Here is a 21,130-nt window from a genome sequence, read left to right on the forward strand (position 1 = left end):
CCGGGTCAAGGGGTATAAAAGGACTCTGGGAAAGCCCAGACACTGAGCTGAGCTGGGAGGAAGGGTGTTTATTGTACTTTATTAGTGATTATTCTTATTTGTATGTGTAGTGTGGAGTGGAGGGTGCTTGGTGCACACTATTATTATTTAATAAATAATAATTATACTTTTACCTCATGGCTGGCGTTGTACCTGAGGGTTCAAGGGAGCTCTAGTGCCTCCTACTGCTACACTCTATATAGAAGTTCACTATAGATATAAAATGCTAAGGTCTCTCCATCTGTCTCATGCTTACTCACAAATTACTGGCGTTAGAACTTTGATCTTGCTCTTAATGAAAAGCTTATGGCCTAACATGTACTGGAAAATCAAAAATGTAAAGGTAGTGTCAAGGTTGGAAACTGACACCTGCTGATGGGTTTTTTACGGCAAAACCAAGTGACACAGCGGGAAGAAAAAGTGGCATCTGCTGAGTGTCAAGCAAATCACAGAGGCCAATGACATAACAAACAACACCACCGCTGGAAGAAGGAGAAGAAGTGTAGCGGCATCTGTTGAATGTCAAATGTGTGATATGGAATGCAGGAACGACAACCCTGGAGAAATGTGTCAAGTGTCAAGTGCGGGACACAGAATGCAGGAATGACAGACAACAATGGAAAAATGCATGCCATCGACAAATGAGTCAAGTGCAGGATGCATAATGCAAGGACGATAAAGATAAGAGAAATGGGTGCAATAGTTAAATTCATGTTCAGAATCAAAAGGGAAGTGTGAATTGTTACGTGTGTAAAAAACTGGCGGAGAGTATACTAGCCATTTGCTATCATGATACATTCTGGAAATTCAAAAACTCTGAGGTAGCTGTAACCTCAGCAAAATGAGCTGGGATTGTGGGTTATTATGGCAAAGTGATCAGGAAACAAAGGGACACGGCAGAAAGAATAAGAACAACAGCAGCATCTGCTGAGTGTCAAGCAAATTGCAGATGCCGATGACATGTATAATAGGAGGAAGAAGAGCAACTCCATCTCCTGAGTGTCCAGTGCAGGATACAGAATTCAAGAATGACAAAAGCTGAGAAATGTATGCGTGTCAAGGACTTCACAAAGGAAAATTATGTGATGAAGAAAGAAAAAGAATAAGCAGAAATGATGCTGACCCACACACAGACAAGCAAGAAGTAATCCTGCTATGTTCTGGTCACAGCAACCCATGTTATTGATACCAACCCGGACATGGTATACATACATATTCAGAATTTACAATCACAAGTAAGCATCATCTGTATTGATCATCCAACGTGATGAAGAACTCTGTCATAAGCAGGCCCGGTGCCACCACTAAGGTGAATTAGGCATTTGCACTAGGGCACAGATCATGGGGGGTGGGGGGAATCCCAGTAATAACATTTACATGCACTAATAAGCTTGGCCAAGGCACAAAATAACCTAACATTGGCACTGGTCATTGGAAGAAGGAAAAAGAAGAAGAGTGACATCTGCTGAGCATCAAGCACATCACAGCAGACTCTTAAGAAACTGCAGTTGAGCAGCAGGCAGACAGTAAGGCTCATAACCATGCAAGACTACATCTGGGATACTGAATACAATAAAAAAAGAGCAAGAGAGAAATGTATGCCAACAAATGAGTGCGGCTTAGAGAGTTACATCACTAGTATGATCACGAACAATGCAGTGCCAAAATGAAAAGGTTCTGCTGGCTCTGTATGAACTACCTTTATCTCAGGAACTGGAAGTCTGTGTGTTTCACTATAAAGCAGCAAAAAATGCATTTAATTAAGTGTCATACATAATAATGTATAGCAGGTTGGATGATGACTGACATAATAATGTAAATTATATGCATTTCTGTTTCTGCAGGGCCCATTGACAGACCTCCCCACTTAGCCTTGATAAAAACACATAATACACGGGGCCGGCTGGATGACAGAGAGGACGAGTGACTTACGTGTAAAGGGTCTAGCGTCCCCGGTATTCAGGAAAAACTTGAACTGCTCGGCGTTGGTTGCAGGCCGGACTTGTGGGGCGTAGTGACCCATCATGGGACAGCCTTTTGTAGGACATGGAAAGCAGTTCCCCTAGGTTGGACAAAAAAAAAAGCACACTTCATGACTGGCATCAATTCCAATCAGCTCTGTTGGGTGTTGAGATTTTCTATGTGACAAAGGCGCTATACGAGCTCTAAACCTGATACAGACAGACATGGGAGGCACACTTATAAAAACACAGGCTTTTATTTTTCTTCACCTCGTGGGAAACGCCTTCCTCGTTTCCCACAGGCACAACACAGACTCAAGCACAATACTCAACACTTCTCCTCTTTATCTTTTCCTTTCTCCTTCACTCCTCTCCAGCAAACTTTGTCTCCCAACTCTCGCTCCCAGAGTGGTGGCTGCTGGCTCCTTTTATAGCCCACCCGGAAGTGCTCCAGATGTTTGATGACTCATTTCTGGCTGTACTTCTGGGTGTAGTGGAAGAGCCACTCACATGGACTCAGAAACCACTGCAGCGCCCCCTGGTGGCACCCCCGGATCCCAACAGGGTCATAGAGAACTCCATCTCCCATGGAATCCTACGGGAATCCGAGGCACAACTGCCACCCAGGGGGGGGTTGCCATCTAGCGTCCTGGGGGAGGTACTGTTTGGCCCACGCCTGTTCCCGGGACCATATAAAGAAGAGGCGGCTGTCCACCACACCTGTCACAATGAAGCTCAAAAAGCCTGACCTGCCTTGGTCACAGGTGAGGGCCTCACCCTAGGCAGCCCATCCCCGCACTCAAATGTCAGGCTTCCTACCTGCACAGGCCGTAAGGAAAAAAAAAAAAGGTGGCTAAGGCTTTGAAGCAGAATCACATTTAAAACTGTAACTGGTTAAACAGATGCAATCCAGAATGAAATCGGAGGGATCGGAGCCAAAAACAAAAGACTCACACAAATTAAAAAGACAGGAATCAAAGACAAAAACTCAATGGCAAAGCTTTAGTACAACCTGAAACGTCTCCTTTTACACCCCCAGTGGAGCAGCCAGTAAGGAGCAGTAAGACACAGAAACCTAGCATAACACAAAATAATTAACAGACAACCCATATTATATAAATAAAATGCAAAATCAATACAGAATTAATAGCCGACTATGAACAATAATATAAAAAATCCATAAAACCAAACAATCTTATTGTGATAGAACGATGCATAAGATAAAAAAAAAAAATAGTGTGAGACCTCCATAAGACCCTCAAAACCAAGCCAGGTATGCAGTAGCAACACTCGAGGCAGCCTGACCTCCCAACTCACCAGGCAGGCCTCCCCAAAAAATGGGAACAGACTTTTAAGGTTCTCAAATATATCAAAATGTCTCTGAAGGAAATGGAAATCATGAAAAAAAAAAAGAATGATTAAATTATAAATGTGTGATGTGATCAGAGGGGGACCCCTGAAAGCCACCTTCAATCCCCCCAACCTCGCCTTCACATATGCACTATCCTCTAATCCTGTTGTTAAGATTGGGATTTCCAAAGAACAAACTACTAAAAAGCACTTCCCAAAAATGCCCCCTAGAGGGGGATATACCGCTAGACAAACAGGCAAACGTAGAAACGTTTTAAAAATAAAAAGGATTTATTTCCACAAAAAGTTCCTGAAGAGCAGAATAGCAAAGTTGCATAAAACACAAAGAAATCTAAGCAAGCAAACAAAGTCCAAAATCACAATTCTAGAGAATGATAAAAACAGAGCAAAAGAGGGTGAAAAATCCAGACATTCACTAAAAAAAAAGCACAGCAAAATGACAGAACTCACCAAAACTCTCTAGCGCATTTGAAATGAACCCACCAGGAGCTGCAGGAGCCCCTCGAGATTTATAGGGTGTTTGATTTGGTAGGTGGGTCCAACCACAAAACACATGGAATATAACCAATGCATAGCACATAGCACACATAATATGTGAAAGTAATATTGACATTAAAACATTGACCCAAATGTGAACAAAAAATAAAATAAAAAATATATAAAACAAGAATATGAACTCCCACCAGTGGGGTAACCTTGGCTGAAATATGACACCTATAAATGAATCACATGATTCACTGACTACTGCTCTTTGATTCTGAATGTAAAGACTGTGGGCGGTCCTTCAGCAGTGACATCAGGCTGGCCCCGCCTCCTGCAGTTCCACCCACAAAGCACAAAAGACCATTAGAGAACATAGGGGCACAGTAAATAGAGGAGGAGAGGACAGGTTAGGAGCACACCTTAAGCACAGCTTAAACTGCCGCACCCACCACATGACAAACCCACTCAGGATCCCAGATTAGGACCTGAGGGCATGCCATGCGACGGGTGACCCCTCAGCATCACACTAGTTCAGATGGAATGGAACAGTGTGAGGTGTTTTATGGTGGCTGCAGTGCCAATTCTGCCACCAGCCCCCAGGTTTTTCCCTGCAGGTTGGAGGGCTTAAATGCAGGGCTGGCTGCAGATTAACATCATACCCAAGATGGAGCAACTGCAGGTTAAGGGCCTTGCTCAAGGGCCCAATGAAGTAGAGTCAGTTTAGTTTTGGCATTTGCAGGATCTGAACCGGCAACCAGCAGTGCAAATCCCTAGCCTCAGGGCCACCACTCTGCCACAGTAAATAGATACTAAATAATAAATAGACAGATCAACATTAGCCAGAAATGCATAATTACAATAAAGATATTAAATAATGATATAAAACAAACAATGAATAAAAAACTGAAAATTAACATAAGCTTGGAACAAACCCTGGCTGTAAGAAAAGAGAGAGCCAGGACAAGAACCCTGCCTGAGGCACCCAAAGGCAGCCATCTAAAAGGTTCTGAGGCTAGGGATCTGCACTGGCAATCGGAAGGTTGGTGGGCCCTTCAGCAAGGCCCTTAACCTGCAATTGCTGAGCGCTTTGAGTAGTGATAAAAGTGCTATATAAATGCAAAGAATTATTATTATTCATTGAGGAGCCAAAGTACCTGTGAAGTGATAAAGATACAGACAATGGGTGTAGATGGCCACCAGGAGGCCATAACCCAGTTGTAAATGTTATTTAGATAAAGGACAACATGGAGTAAGGGACCAGAGGTCCATGCAGACATCAGGGCTTTTGGCTTAAAATTTTGGACTGCCTGCATGACCTCAGATGAGGTTGGTGGTAGAGAGGGACTTTCACAGAATTAGCTTTAGATGCTTGACAAACAAGATGAGACCATTCAGTCCATTGTGCCCCATTGCTCTCAGTTTTCATGTGGTCATCCCTCTCCTCACCCTGTACACCTCCTCTGCGAAAAATGCCTTTATCACAAAGGAGAGTCGTGTGGGTGAAAGCCCAGGCCACTCATCTTGAAAAGTTGGTAAAGGTAAAATGGAAGAGGAGCTCATAGAGGTCCAAGGGAGTAAAGGCAGAGCAGCAGAAAGAAGGGCATTTCCACATGTGCACTTACAGCTTCAAAGGCCTCCACTGTGGGACACCGGTAACCAAGGAAACCATCAGGGTTCAAGATGCTGTCGGCGTAATATTTGTAAGACCTCAGGTGATTGCAGGCCACAAAATCCCGGGTTCCTGAGCAAAGACAAACAAGATGAGAGGATAGCGGGCTCATTTCAGACTCCTGCATTCCTTTTGGTGCCAGGAGCCAAGGCTCATCTCTCTGAGCCTCGTCATTGTCATTTCTCTTTGAGCCAATAAGCTCCGCAGTGAGCCTCAGATTCATAAAGTAGAAACTGTACACCGAAGGCACATCTGCTTATCTAAGAAGTTGAAATGACAGATTTTTTTGCACATGTTTTTTGTGAAGGACCAATTTTTTTTTTTGTGCGTGTATGTGTGTGCGCCTTTTTGGGCACCTTCTGCTTTATGATTTCACAGGCTGACCATATCAGATGGACCACACTGCCTTGGCAGATTAGCCCACTCTGCATGTGAAACGTGGCACCAGTGAAAAAGCGTGAGAAAGCCAGGGACTGTGGCCGTGCTGACCTTCCCATATGCCGTCGATATCTACAATCTGAGAAGCGACGTTCTTTCCACAGCCTGGCATCTGCTCTCCTCCATTTGGATAGAAGTCAAGGTGGCCCAAAGCCTGGGACATTCCGAGTCCTGCAGAGAGAGAAATAGCACTTCAATATGGCAGAGTCACACCCTAATAAGAATAATCAGGGGTACGACATAAAAAATAAATAAAGTGAGTGTCCAGACACCAGAGTCAGTGCATGTAATAAATGAGCAATGACCATATTACTATTATTATTATTATTATTATTTACCTAACACCGACTTAAGACGACTTAAAACATTTGACATTCAATTAATTACATTTCTTATTTTTTCCAATTGGAACACAGGCAGGTGAAGTGACTTGCTGATGGTAACACAGTGGTGTCAGTAGTAGGATTTGAAACCACAGCCTTAGGGTTTGAGGTCTGAAGTAGGCAGTGTGGCGTAGTGGTTAAAGCCCTGGATAAAGGAGTCAGGCAAACAGTAAGTACTAATAGTATATGAGTGAGAACAGCCAAGTGTATGGACAAAAAAAAAAAAAGAGTTTGAGGGTCAAATCAAATAGCGGCAGAACCATAGAAACATTGCTTCTGAACTTTGGTTGACATTTTGTACTCTTAAATTAAGGTAGTACATTATTACTCTGAATCCCATTGTTGTGTTGGCATATACAACTGTTTCAGTAAAAAGCATAGCTTGCTCTGTTTCTCTCCCCACCAAAAATGTCAACAAAAGTTCAAAAGCAAGGTCTCTATGACCAAGCAGTGAACTTTGTGAGCTGGAATGTTAAAGGTCTCAATAATGAATTAAAGAGGAAGAAAGCATTTTTCACCTAACAAGTCTAAACACCAAGAAAGTATTTTTTATAGATGACTCACTAATTAAGCAAGGATCTGTTTTGGTTGCATAGAAACTGGACTGGCCAAATATTCCACTCCAGATATACAAAGAAAACTAGAGGAGTGGGAATCTTAATACATAGAACAATTTCAATTATAGTATCAGATGTAGTATCTGATTCTGAAGGGCGATATGTGAGGGTGATGGGTAATTTATTTTATTATGAAGTGATTTTGATAAATGTCTATGTACGAATGTGGATGATAGAGACTTCACCAAAACATTTTTGCATCCATTCCTAATGTGAACACTCAAAAAATTATAATGGCTGGAGACTGCAACTGTGTTTTAAACCCAGACCTGGATAGGTCTTCAGCTACAGAGGCGATAACATCTAACACTGCAAAAACAATTGCACAGTTTGTAATTGATCATAACATATTAGACCCTTAGAGATTTCTAAATCTAAACTCAAGAGCTCTCTCTTGATCGTGATCTTCAGCTCTCTCTGGATCGGTTCGCAGCTGAGTGTGAAGCGGCTGGGATGGGAATCAGCACCTCCAAATCCGAGACCATGGTCCTCAGCCGGAAAAGGGTGGAGTGCCCTCTCAGGGTTGGGAGCGAGATCCTGCCTCAAGTGGAGGAGCTCAAGTATCTCGTGGTCTTGTTCACGAGTGAGGGAAGAATGGAGTGTGAGATCGACAGGCGGATCGATGCAGCGCCCGCAGTGATGAAGGCTCTGCATCGGTCTGTCGTGGTGAAAAAGGAGCTGAGCCGTAAGGCAAAGCTCTCAATTTACCAGTCGATCTATGTTCCTACCCTCACCTATGGTCTTGAGCTATGGGTAGTGACCGAAAGAATGAGATCGCGAATACAAGCGGCCGAAATGAGTTTCCTCCGCAGGGTGTCTGGACTTTCCCTTAAAGATAGGGTGAGAAGCTCAGTCATCCGGGAGGAGCTCAGAGTAGAGCCGCTGCTCCTCCGCATCGAGAGGAGTCAGATGAGGTGGCTCGGGCATCTGATCAGGATGCCTCCTGGACGCCTCCCTGGTGAGGTGTTCCGGGCACGTCCAACCGGGAGGAGGCCACGGGGAAGACCCAGGACACACTGGAGGGACTATGTCTCCCAGTTGGCATGGGAATGCCTCGGGATTCTCCCGGAAGAGCTAGTAGAAGTGGCCAGGGAGAGGGAAGTCTGGGTATCTCTGCTCAAGCTGCTGCCGCCGCGACCCGACCTCAGATAAGTGGAAGAGGATGGATGGATGGATGGAACTCAAGAGCATATTCCTTCTTCTCACCAGTATGACATTGTTACTCAAGAATTAATTATATCTTTATAGATAACAATTTTTTACTCACTATGAAATCTTGCAAGTATGATGCTATTGTTAACTCCTACCATGCCTCTCTGATCATGGAGCTCAAATCATTATGCCCCACATACTCATCTGGCAGCTGGCGTTTTAACCCCCTGTTATTAGTTGACAAACAGCAGCAGAACCTAACAGAGTTCTGAGGAGGGAAATAAAGGTCTGCAAAGCCAGGGACACCTAGCAGAGGCCATAAAGGAACAATTGATATATTTCCCTATATCTGTACATAAAAATCTAAACATGGGATCACTAATGGCCTCTCCCTCTGCTTACCTGGCATTGAAATCTCCATGTGACTGCCCAAGCAGACACGTCACTTTGAGATGGCGAGCCCACACAGGGACATGGAGGTCACTGTAATCGTAAGAATCTTTATCCGTCGTTTCACCATTGGCTCTGCCCAGAGTATCACAGAGAGCAGGTGCCCATCCCAGCAGCACTGAAGAATGCATGGCACTGTAGAAACCACTACACCATCACTGGACAGGACGTTTACAGCTTTTTAATGTGCGCTGTGACCAATTGAAGTTTTTTAGTCTTGACCTCCAAATAATTCTTCTACAGGAGAGTGCTCACTTGTGACATGCACAAAGATTACCTTTAAGACACTCATACCAACACAAAACCACATTTCACATTTCCTTTCATATGCATACTTTATGTTTTGCTGTGTAAGTTTTTCACTGATTCTTAGAACATCGGTAAAACAGTTTTCTCAGAATCCATACCAGATGAATATATGTTGCGGTATAATGCCCGCTTCTAGTCTCTACCTACTGTTAAATTTTCTGGTGTTGTCTGTCCACCTGGACCTGTCCTCTTCATGTTTGGCCTGACCCTCGCATCCTCAGAGGCGTTCCATTTTCTGAAATGCTTTATTGTTTTTGCTTTTACAATAATATGGAGTCGTTATCTTTGTCCTCTTTTACATTAGTTAATTTTTAGACGATTTTATTTAACTTGGCTCATCTGTCTGTTTGTTTGCCTGGGCCAAATCTTGCAACTGATTTTAAAACCACTTTTGGCAAAGTGAATTTCTTCAAATTTTGCACACATGTACAATATTGACAATAATATAATAATCCATCAAAGCCGATGCAATTACATAACAAATTTCGTCATAATCAATGGTTATTTGATCCCAATTAACGCACACACAACAATGACGGAGAGAGAATATAGTGGGATATACAGTGCATCACTTTTTCCACATTTTGTTATGTTACAGCCTTATTCCAAAATGGATTAAATTCATTTTTTTCCTCAGAATTCTACACACAACACCCCATAATGACAACGTGAAAAAAGTTTACTTGAGGTTTTTGCAGATTTATTAAAAATAAAAAAACTGAGAAAGCACATGTACATAAGTATTCACAGCCTTTGCCATGAAGCTCAGAATTGAGCTCAGGTGCATCCTGTTTCCCCTGATCATCCTTGAGATGTTTCTGCAGCTTCATTGGAGTCCACCTGTAGTAAATTCAGTTGACTGGACATGATTTGGAAAGGCACACACCTGTCTATATAAGGTCCCACAGTTGACAGTTCATGTCAGACCACAAACTAAGCATGAAGTCAAAGGAATTGTCTGTAGACCTCCGAGACAGGATTGTCTCGAGGCACAAATCTGGGGAAAGTTACAGAAAAATTCTGCTGCTTTGAAGGTCCCAATGAGCACAGTGGCCTCCATCATCCATAAGTGGAAGAAGTTCGAAACCACCAGGACTCTTCCTAGAGCTGGCTGGCCATCTAAACTGAGCGATCAGGGGAGAAGGGCCTTAGTCAGGGAGGTGACCAAGAACCCGATGGTCACTCTGTCAGAGCTCCAGAGGTCCTCTGTGGAGAGAGGAGAACCTTCCAGAAGGACAACCATCTCTGCAGCAATCCACCAATCAGGCCTGAATGGTAGAGTGGCCAGACAGAAGCTACTCCTTAGTAAAAGGCACATGGCAGCCCGCCTGGAGTTTGCCAAAAGGCACCTGAAGGACTCTCAGACCATGAGAAAGAAAATTCTCTGGTCTGATGAGACAAAGATTGAACTCTTTGGTGTGAATGCCAGGCGTCACGTTTGGAGGAAACCTGGCACCATCCCTACAGTGTAGCACGGTGGTGGCAGCATCATGCTGTGGGGATAATAATAATAATAATAATTCATTACATTTATATAGCGCTTTTCTCAGTACTCAAAGCACTGGGATGTTTTTCAGCAGCAGGAACTGGGAGACTAGTCAGGATAAAGGGAAAGATGACTGCAGCAATGTACAGAGACATCCTGGATGAAAACCTGCTCCAGAGCGCTCTTGACCTCAGACTGGGGTGACGGCTCATCTTTCAGCAGGACAACGACCCTAAGCACAGAGCCAAGATGTCAAAGGAGTGGCTTCAGGACAACTCTGTGAATGTCCTTGAGTGGCCCAGCCAGAGCCCAGACTTGAATCCGATTGAACATCTCTGGAGAGATCTTAAAATGGCTGTGCACCGACGCTTCCCATCCAACCTGATGGAGCTTGAGAGGTGCTGCAAAGAGGAATGGGCAAAACTGGCCAAGGATAGGTGTGCCAAGCTTGTGGCATCATATTCAAAAAGACTTGAGGCTGTAATTGCTGCCAAAGGTGCATCGACAAAGTATTGAGCAAAGGCTGTGAATACTTATGTCCATGGGATTTCTCAGTTTTTTTATTTTTAATAAATTTGCAAAAACCTCAAGTAAACTTTTTTCCCGTTGTCATTATGGGGTGTTGTGTGTAGAATTCTGAGGAAAAAAATGAATTTAATCCATTTTGGAATAAGGCTGTAACATAACAAAATGTGGAAAAAGTGATGCGCTGTGAATACTTTCCGGATGCACTCACTCTATCTATCTATCTATCTATCTATCTATCTATCTATCTATCTATCTATCTATCTATCTATCTATCTATCAATGACGGAGAGAGAGAATATAGTGGGATATAGGAGCCTACAAGTGAGAGACGCGTCGGATTGCCCTCACGTGCCCCTTCTAGTGAGTGGGGTGGCTGAATACGCGGGCCGACTTGACTTGTTTACTCTTGCTAAGGCATAGCCGTAATAATCACGGTGAGGGAGTATTGTCGTAAGCTTGACGTTCTGTCATCGATATTTTTTTTTCGCATCGACCAAGTGCTAATCCCAGAAGAGCCTGAACAGGAAAATAGACACCAAAATAGAATTTTTTTTAGTATTCAAATAATTCTGCAACGAAGATGTGATACTTTTGAAGACGCTTCCTGTTCATGAAGAATGATTAAAGAAAAATCATTGGTAAAATACTCAAAAACTAAAAAGTAAAAAAAAATATATATAAAAAAGTTAGTACAGATAGAGAAGAGTGCAGAGGAGATCTCGGGGTCGTGTGGCGCTCCTATCGATGTGTAACGGACTGTAGAAACAGAATTATCAACCTTAACAAGCCCTTCACAAACATTATACCTCCCTGTCGACGCGCAATAAGAAACCGTTTGCAACACATACACTTAGGAGCGTGGAATCTGTAATGTACTCACTGTGGATCGTCATTGTCCATGGCGAAGAGAGAAAGCACCGGTTGCCACAATGGAAACGTGCTGCTGGCTGACGTTAAAACGTTTTGCATATCCGAGTGCGTAAGACAGTCATACCCAATGTTAGGGCACACCAAAGGTAGCGGCCCCCTAGGCGGAGTGACCCTGGGGTACTGAGTTTTCACAAGAAGAGCATGAACTACCTTTCTTCGAGGACTGGAGGCCGCGATTGTTTCCTAGTTATTAATAACCAAGTCAAATCCATTCTGTGCCATTTGTCACTTGGAGCCTGCTGAGGACTGGGCCATTGTTACATTTGTCCTGCACAGTCTGCGCCATAAGGGGCTGGCTCAGGCCCACTCGAACAAACTTGGCAGTTTTAAATGGATGTATTTTTACATTAGAAAGATAAAATATATAAAAACATTTTTTGAAGTAAAAATGATTTTATTTACTTTAGTTATAAATGCACTAAAAAACAAAAATACATTTTTCTTTAACCACAATTTTCGTGGTTACACATGTGACTAAAAATTGTGGGGCGCACATAAATTAATTCATTCAATCAATTAATAGAATAGCTACTTTCATCATAACATATAAAAAAAACCAACAACATTGTAATTCCCCACCATACTAAACATCCATCCATTATCCAACCCGCTATATCCTAACTACAGGGTCACGGGGGTCTGCTGGAGCCAATCCCAACCAACACAGGGCACAAGGCAGGAAACAAACCCCGGGCAGGGTGCCAGCCCATTACAGCCATACTAAACAAGTTTCAAAAATTGTTTAAATCAATTAATGACTCCCTACAACACATTCACAATGGCTTATGGGTAGTTGGGACACACACAGCACTCTGCTGTTAGTCTAGTTGAAGCCAAGGTCAATTAAACATGGACACTGCACTGCAGGATTGAACAATACGCTGAGGTGAGACCTCCTTGGGCAGAGGGAGTGAAACCTGCTGAAATTCACCAAGGGATGTGGGCACAGTACAGAAGTAAAGAGAGCAAGACTTGACGAAAACTTTAAAGTGGGAAGAGGAAGAGTACCCGACGAAGCTCAGTCCGGTCGACCATCAACACTGCACACTCGAGCCCACATCAACATGTCTCGAAGCCTACTCAATAATCCAGGTAAGGAAATTCTAGAAAGTTGATTCAGTTCATCTGGACATAGTTCTTTTCCAGGGACATACGTTACATCACTCATCCAAGTGACTTCCTCAGTCTCAGTTGACTGCAGGTTTCTCCAACCTTATAAACAGTACCTTTCCATAATGACCGAAACTAGCACCATTGACCGACAATGGGCCGTGTGATATTGTTAGATTTTTTTAATGTTTGTTTATCAGTCCAAAGGCTTGCAGGTTAGATGCATTGGCAATCCTAAATTGTCCCTAGTGTGTGCTTGGTGTGTGTGCCCTGCGGTGGGCTGGCGCCCTGCCCAGTGATTTGTTCCTGCCTTGCGCCCTGTGCTGGCTGGGATTGGCTCCAGCATACCCCCGTGACCCCGTGTTAGGATATGGCGGGTTGGACAATGACTGACTGAATGATGACGACTGATGATCTTTTTAATGTACTTTATATTGTCTTGGGTAATAGAAGTTACTGTTGCTTTTACTGAAATTTCTGCTGTGTCACCGTCCAATTTAATGAAACCTGTGCGCTGTTATCGGTAAATATCATCGGTAAATACCTTGCTGACCGGACATTCCAGGTTGCCTGGCAAGGCTCCCTGTCAGCTCCATGAAGATTGACCACTGGTGTTCCTCAGGGCTCTGTCCTAGGACCCCTTCTCTTCTCCTTATACACAGGTTCTCTTGAGAAGGTAATAGCTGGACATGGATTCTCTTACCACTGCTATGCAGATGACACTCAACTCATTCTCTCCTTTCCACCAGATGACCAGCAGGTCTCAACCCGCATCTCAAACTGCCTTGCTGATATCTCCTCTTGGATGACATCCCACCACCTCAAGTTGAATCCCAGCAAGACTGAACTCTTATACATCAAAGGCAACTCATCTCCGAATCTTGACCTTGCAATCTCTTTTGACAACTCGGTTATCGTCCCCTCAAAAACAGCAAGAAGTCTTGGTGTCACTCTAGATGAAGAATTGTCTTTTTCTCCACACATCAGCAACCTCTCCAGGTCCTGCAGATATCTTTTTTACAACATCAGGAGAATCCGCCCCTTTCTCACTACAGAGGCTACTCAGCTTCTCGTCCAGACCTTGGTCATCTCTAAGCTGGACTACTGCAACTCTCTGATGTCTGGACTTTCACTAAAGGCAACACGACCACTTCAATTGATCCAGAATGCAGCTGCAAGACTCATTTTTAATGTTCCCAAATTCTCACACACTACACCTCTGCTGCGGAACCTGCACTGGCTCCCCGCATCAGGTTCAAAACCCTAACACTGGCCTTTAAGGCCAAAACTGGAACTGCACCACCTTACATATCAGCACTGGTTAAGCAGCGTGTCACTTCTCGCTCTCTCAGATCATCAACCACTGCTCGTCTCGAACCACCCTTACTTAAAAGAAGAGGACGACATGCATCAAGACTCTTTGCAGTGTTGGCTCCTCAGTGGTGGAACGAACTTCCTCTTGCTGTACGAACAGCGGAGACCCTCACTGTCTTTAAACGTCATCTGAAGACACACTTCTTTAAACAGCACTTGGGGGACTAAAGTCCCCATACTTTTTTCTACCCTTTTTTTTTTTTTTTTTGAGAAATTGTACTAACTCCTAGTACTAACAACTTACTATTATTTTCTTCTAGCATGGTTTTGTGTACAACTTGGTCAGCGGTAACTTGTTTAATGACAGTAGATTTAATCCTAGCCTTAAAGACTGAAGAACAGTCGTAGACTACTAAGCACTGTTGTAAGTCGCTCTGGATAAGAGCGTCTGCTAAATAATGTAAGTGTAAATGTAAATGTAAATATCAAGAGTGCCCAGTCTCTTAATAAAACTGGGTGGCGTAGTCTGATAATTTAACGCTGTCAAAGTTAGATTACCTGTAAGTGTGACCAGACAGGTGCTGCTAACAAGAGCGCTCTTTTATTTGATAGCCTCGCTTGTCGTGTGGCCCTTAACCTGCAGTTGCTTCATCCTGGGTGTGACGTTAACCTGCAACCAGTCCTGCAACATGGAGAACCAACTTTGGGGTGCAGCCGTGCAACGGGTGACACCTCAGCACCACACACTAGTCTGAATGGAGTGGAACAGCATGAGGTTTTTTACAGTGGCTGTTGTGCCAGTCCTGCTAACAACCGCTAATTTGGTCCTCCATCTTGTCGGACTGAAACAACAGCCACTGTAAAAAGCCTCACACCGTTCCACTCCGTTCACACTAGTGTGTGGTGCTGAGGTGTCACCCGTTGCACGGCTGCATTCAGGTCCTAATTTGGGATCTTGAGGTGGTTTGTCGTGTGGTGGGTGCAGCAACGCGCTGTATCACTGCCTGTTCTTAACAACTTTTCGTGTGACCGCTTTGCCAGTTGAGTCTGGAGCCATCAAGCTTTTCAATTATTTAGAAGATGTCTGCAATAATCTCAGTGTACATGTGCCTGTGAGTACAAATGTGACCAGAGACTGAATCGATGGCATCTTCAGCCACCCCTTCATCGTATTCCCCTCATCGGCGGCACACCTTACCCAAGTAGGGGATCAGAGGTGCTGCGTCTGTATGGATGACATCAACGAAGACGGCGTCGCTGGGGTCCAGCCTCACTTCGATGGGGGTGCCCTGGAAGTAGGGCTCAGCTGGGTCCAAGCCTGGAAAAAAAGAAAGCAGAGGTGATGTGACTGAGGGCACAGCGGGCTGCCAGCACTTGACTCTTCATATATCAAGTGGACCTTTTGTTTTCCCCTTTATGGATTACGCTTCTATTAAGTTTGATTCTCAATAAAGTATACAGAAAAGTGCCCACTGCTTTATAATGTAACATAAAAATGTGACATAATTCACTTCAGGTTTGGGATGCCAGAGCCTAACCTGGCAGAATCAGGTGGTAGGTAGGAAACGTGTAAGGACAAAGTGCCAGTCCTTCAGATGGTCAAAGTCCTGACCAGGGTCAGTTTACAACTTCAGGTTAATATGGGGTTTGGGATGTGTGAGACGAACACGTGGACCTCACATGGACGGGCATGGGATTCACACAGAGGATGCTGGATCTGGAGAGGCAACAGCTGTCGCCAGTGTGCCACAGTGCCACTCCTCAGTATTATACATGAAGATCATTTACCAACCTGCTTTTAGTGTTGGAAAGGCTGGCACAAGACACAAACGAGACAGCGTAACCCTTAGGGAAAGAGGAAAACCAACACGGCCAGAGGAGATGTCAATTTACATGGACATGTCAGAGGAAGGGCACTGCCAGGAACGTGTGCACTGGATGCCCAGGAAGGTGCGGTGTCAGGGAAGACAAAATTGAGACCTGGAGACTGCATGGGGACCTCATTCAGGTCTCCAAAATCCTCAAAGGCATCGATAAAGTACATTTCCGAATAAAAGGTCGGGCCACTTTGTAAAAATGCAACGATTACTAAAATCTGTGATTTGGTAATTCACGCAAACTTTTTATTTAAACAGGCAAAAGGACAAAGAAAAAAAGAAAGATTTTCAGTGTTTTCACCGTCAAACTTAATTCTGTTTGTTAAACAAACAAAAATAAAATTAGAAATTGATGCCTGCCAGACACTCCAAAAGAGTTGGGCCAGAGGCAAAGTGAGACTGGCAAGGGGATACAAGTGACATTCTGTAAGGTGTGACGATGCGGGTCCATTCCAGCGATATTTTCATAACGGAAACGAGAACTAGAACTAAAAATATTGTTTTTCGTTTTACAAGCTTGAAGTATGTAAAACTGAAACTAAATAAAAATAAAAATTAGTGATATGTGAACAAACTAAAACGAGAACGAAAATTGAGAAAAACGAAAAAAATAGCAAAAGCATTTCCGTTCAGTCCTGTTTAGTCGTACAGAGGGGTTGTTTGTAGGTCGTCCTGTGCGTTCAGTGACGTTGCGCTGTTCGCTGTGTGATGATCTTGTACCTTGAGCTTACTGTAGTCACGTGGCACAACTTCCGGAAAAGACCGTCGTTTGTTTGCTGAGCGCATTTGGCTTGTTGGGTTGAAGCAGTAAGCACGTGTGGTAAGCGTGATGGCGAGTTTTGCACATGGACTCCCTAGGGGTTAAGAACTCCAGCCTTGGGCGGTACTGCATTAGAAACCATCATGCTGCCGTGATGGACATTATGGGCCACATGGGTTCGGGAGGACTTTGGGAGATGATTGTCCCCTCACACCTTCCACTGCTGCATCAAGAAATGCTCCCTGAAACTGTATAATGTAAAGAGGAAGCCATCTGTCAATTTTGTGCAGAAACGTCGGCAAGTTCTCTGGGTCCAAACTCATCTGAGGTGGACCGAAAGGCAACGGAAACGTGTTCTGTGGTCAGATGAGTCCACGTTTCAGCTTGTTGGTCATCGGATTCTATGAGCCAAAGATGAAAAAGACCATCCAGACTGTTACCAATGAAAGCATCTGTGATGGTATGGGGGTGCATGGGGGATCTGTACCATGGATGTGGAAGCTTACATTGGAATTTTAGAGAGACCTGCGCTCCTGTCAAGATGACGTCTTCTCCCTGGAACTCCACGTATATTTCAGCAGGACAATGCCAGGCCTCATTCTGCACAGGTTACAACAGTGTGGCTTCACAGACAAAGAGTCAGTATGCTCGACTGGCCCGCCCGCTCCATGTCTCCCATTGAAAATGTCTGGCTTATCGTGAAGAGGAGAATCAGACAACGGCGACCACAGACTGTTGAGCAGCTCAAGTCTTGTATATACCAAGAATGGGCCAAAAGTCCACTTGAAAACCTGCAACAATTACTTTCTTCCGTTCCCAAACAATTAAGAATTATAATTAAAAGAAAAGGGCATGCGACCCCCAGTGGTAAACTCGCCTCAGTCACCAACTCTTTTGGAGTAAACGTGTTGATGTTTAACAAATAGAATTAAGTTTGTTGGTGAAGACACTGAAAGTCTTTTGTTTGTCCATTTGTCTGTTGAATTAAAGGTTCAAGTGAATTACAACATTACGGATTTTAGTTTTTATTGCATTTTTAGAAAGTATCCTAACTTCTTTGGAAATGAGGTTTGTAGATCAAGCAGAATTCTTTCAACTTAACGGTGAATTAAATGCTCGCGGCCACCAGTGGGAACTAAAGAGCAAGTGCATTTAGGACTCCTAATATTTAGGACTTCCATATGACCCACAACTGCTTCCAACAGGTGAAGCCCTGGCACCGGAAGCACTCCTAGGTCTTCAATAAATGGGACTGCCTTGTCCAGGCGAGTTGGTGCTGGAAGAATGGAAGGCAACACTTGAATGGAGGAGCAGCAGTGCGGAGGGAGAGGAAGAAGAAGAGACACCTGCTTAACTGTTTGTACAAGGCATTTTGTAATTAACACCCCTCTGGTTTGAACCCCGGGACTTGTTTGTGTGTTCGTGCTTGGGGTTTGGGGCTCTGTTGCGCCCCCTAGCCTTCACAACAGACACATAGCATTAGTCAAGTCAATATATAATAAATAAAATGCAGAAGGAATGAAACCAAAACATAATCAATAGTGCAATATATGAACTAATATTTGAAAAACAAAAGCAATATTCAAATAAGAGAAGACACACTTGTCCCTGGCTGAGCCAAAACATGATTAAGTAGCCACCTGGTGTGGGGGCTATTCAGGTTGGGTTTGGGACCCCTGGCCATCACAAGGCACACATATCAGAGTCTCCAGATAAGCAGAAATACCAGAGGAGAGCGCACACAGACACGGGGCGAACATGAAGATGGCACAGAAGTGGTGAATAGGCTCAGAACTGAACCCTACAACCCTACAATTCCATAGCGTTAACCATTGTGCCACCAGGCCATCCTTCTTTAACTGTCATTTAGGTTTTTATTTTCTTGCCCTTTTATATCATCAACTTCTGATTGCTTTTGGCAAACTTGAGCAAACCTCCAAAGGCCTATGATGAGCCTCAGTCGCTAAAGCCAAAGACACAGAAGAAGAAGAGCGGCGTACCTGTGATCCTCCCCAGCCCTTTGATTCTCTTGCCCACCTCGCCAGCACAGTGTGCTCCTAAGCTGTGACCGATAATATGGAAATCTGCAGGCTTCTGGTTGTAATCATTCTGAGAAAAACAAGATGGAGACGTCATTGTAGTAACACTTTATAAAAGCACTTTGGAGGAGAAGACGCACACACTGCCTCTCCGCAGACTCCAACTCACTTTCAGACTGCAGATGTGCAGGTTAGGTTTGGTGTGATGGACTGAGGTGTGTGTGAGTGTGTGTGTGTGTGTGTGTGCACATACTGGACTGGACTGGACGGGCATCTCACACAGGATTGGCTCCTGCTTTGCATCCAGCATAGGCTCCGCCCCCTCATAGCCTATAGGTGGGTGTGGAAAAACAGATGAAAGAAAGCATCATGACAGTTCAGCAAGGGGACAGCAGAGGGAGCTGATCAAGACCCCATTTCACACTCCCTGCATTTGAGACGGCACTCCGTCACCCAAACCCAGGGTGCACACAAGGCCTGCAGCCCAAAAATGTGTGTGCTTGTGTCATTTTCTGTAAATGTCATTTTAAAGTTACAATGATGCACTGAGCTTACTGACCTCAGTTCCCTGTTAGCTCATCCTCACATACCTTCATCTGTCATCTCCTTTGTTGAAGGTTTTAGATGCCCCAGAGATTTTAGCTTGACCCCCATGACGCCACATAAATTAAAGACTTAACTTACAATTCTGATCACTGAGGTCACCAGTCATCCAAAAGGGTTAGTCTGCCTTGACAGTTCAGCTCACCATTAGCAACTGGATCAGGTAGGCGATTTCGGCTCCGATCACCCGGATGTTCTGAGCCGACTGGGTGTATGAAGTCCTTGAGCCTCCCTTCCAGTCGATGCAAATGCAGTTAATATCCTCCACCTGGAACATCATCTGATGAGAACAGAGAGCACAGAAAGGGGCAGCTTTGTCAAGGGACTTGTGGTTCAAGGTGCTGCCTACACTGAAGGCCGACTGAAGCGTCTGCTGTAGATAAACTCTGACCACTGATATGACTCAAGGAACTGACATATTGTTAATGTGGGGGAGACTGCTAAGAGGTGAAGACATTTAGGCCTGGTGCTGAGTACCTTGTTCTTCACCACTGTCTGCAATCTCACCTTAGAATCAGCTAAATATTCAGCTATCTATTATGTAGTGGCTTTTCTATCTAACTGTCTATACTATACTGTATAGTGCCTTTCTGTCTATGTAGTACATACCTTTCATATCTATCTATTATACAGTGCCTTTCATATCTGTCTGTCTGGTACATCTGATAGATAGAAAAGGCACTATATAATAGATAGATAGATAGATAGATAGATAGATAGATAGATAGATAGATAGATAGATAGATAGATAGATAGATAGATAGATAGATAGAAAAGGCACTATATAATAGATAGATAGATAGATAGATAGATAGATAGATAGATAGATAGATAGATAGATAGATAGATAGATAGATAGATAGATAGAAAAGGCACTATATAATAGATAGATAGATAGATAGATAGATAGATAGATAGATAGATAGATAGATAGATAGATAGATAGATAGATAGATAGATAGATAGATAGATAGATAGATAGATAATGAAGGACACTATATGGTAGATAGATATGAATGGCACTATATAACTCATAGATAGATAGATAGATAGATAGATAGATAGATAGATAGATAGATAGATAGATAGATAGATAGATAGATAGATAGATAGATAGATAGATAGATAGCATAGGCACTAAGAAAAAAATACTAATATAGTGTCCATGTTCTGCACTATACCAAATACACCAAAATGGGCTTTTGTCCTGCTGGTGCCTCCACCACAGATGACCAGAAAGAACAAACAAAGTCAAATGCTCCCCCTGGTGACACACACAAGGGTCTTTTCCTGTTTCTGTCTGCCCTCTCAGAAGTTCCTGCTCCATGTCAGGGGTTCTACTGGCCTGGATCTTTCTCAAACTGCGTAGTAAATTAGCCCCCAGCCCAGCCCTTGTCCCCCCCTTACCTTACACATGTCCTTTAGCCAGTTCTCATCTCCTTTGTCAACAAACCCGTGGGTGATCATGCGTGTTGTTCTGCCACCTTTGTAGTTTGAAGCTGAAATTGTGGAAGGATCTACTGGTGTGATTTCCTGATCACAATGTGCCAAAAAAACAAAAAACAAAAAGTGAAAGTCATATCAGTGGACATTCACAATTTCCTGTACAAA

General features: G+C 43.7%; 1 protein-coding gene across 2 annotated transcripts in view; it reads right to left on the reverse strand.

Moving 5' to 3' along the window:
- Nucleotides 1-21,130, reverse strand: part of LOC114647322 (pancreatic lipase-related protein 2-like) — a 66,281-nt gene that overhangs the window by 22,351 nt on the left and 22,800 nt on the right. For both annotated transcript variants that reach the window (XM_051923489.1, XM_028796010.2), the window contains exons 3-9: nucleotides 20,927-21,052; nucleotides 19,665-19,799; nucleotides 18,878-18,986; nucleotides 15,439-15,558; nucleotides 6,013-6,132; nucleotides 5,477-5,595; nucleotides 1,972-2,101 (exon numbers count right to left, since the gene is read on the reverse strand). In XM_051923489.1, coding sequence (XP_051779449.1) covers nucleotides 1,972-2,101; nucleotides 5,477-5,595; nucleotides 6,013-6,132; nucleotides 15,439-15,558; nucleotides 18,878-18,986; nucleotides 19,665-19,799; nucleotides 20,927-21,052 — 859 coding nt within the window. The remainder of the gene's footprint in view (nucleotides 1-1,971; nucleotides 2,102-5,476; nucleotides 5,596-6,012; nucleotides 6,133-15,438; nucleotides 15,559-18,877; nucleotides 18,987-19,664; nucleotides 19,800-20,926; nucleotides 21,053-21,130) is intronic.

The sequence above is a fragment of the Erpetoichthys calabaricus genome, chromosome 2, assembly GCF_900747795.2.
Source record: "Erpetoichthys calabaricus chromosome 2, fErpCal1.3, whole genome shotgun sequence".
NCBI lineage: Eukaryota > Metazoa > Chordata > Cladistia > Polypteriformes > Polypteridae > Erpetoichthys > Erpetoichthys calabaricus.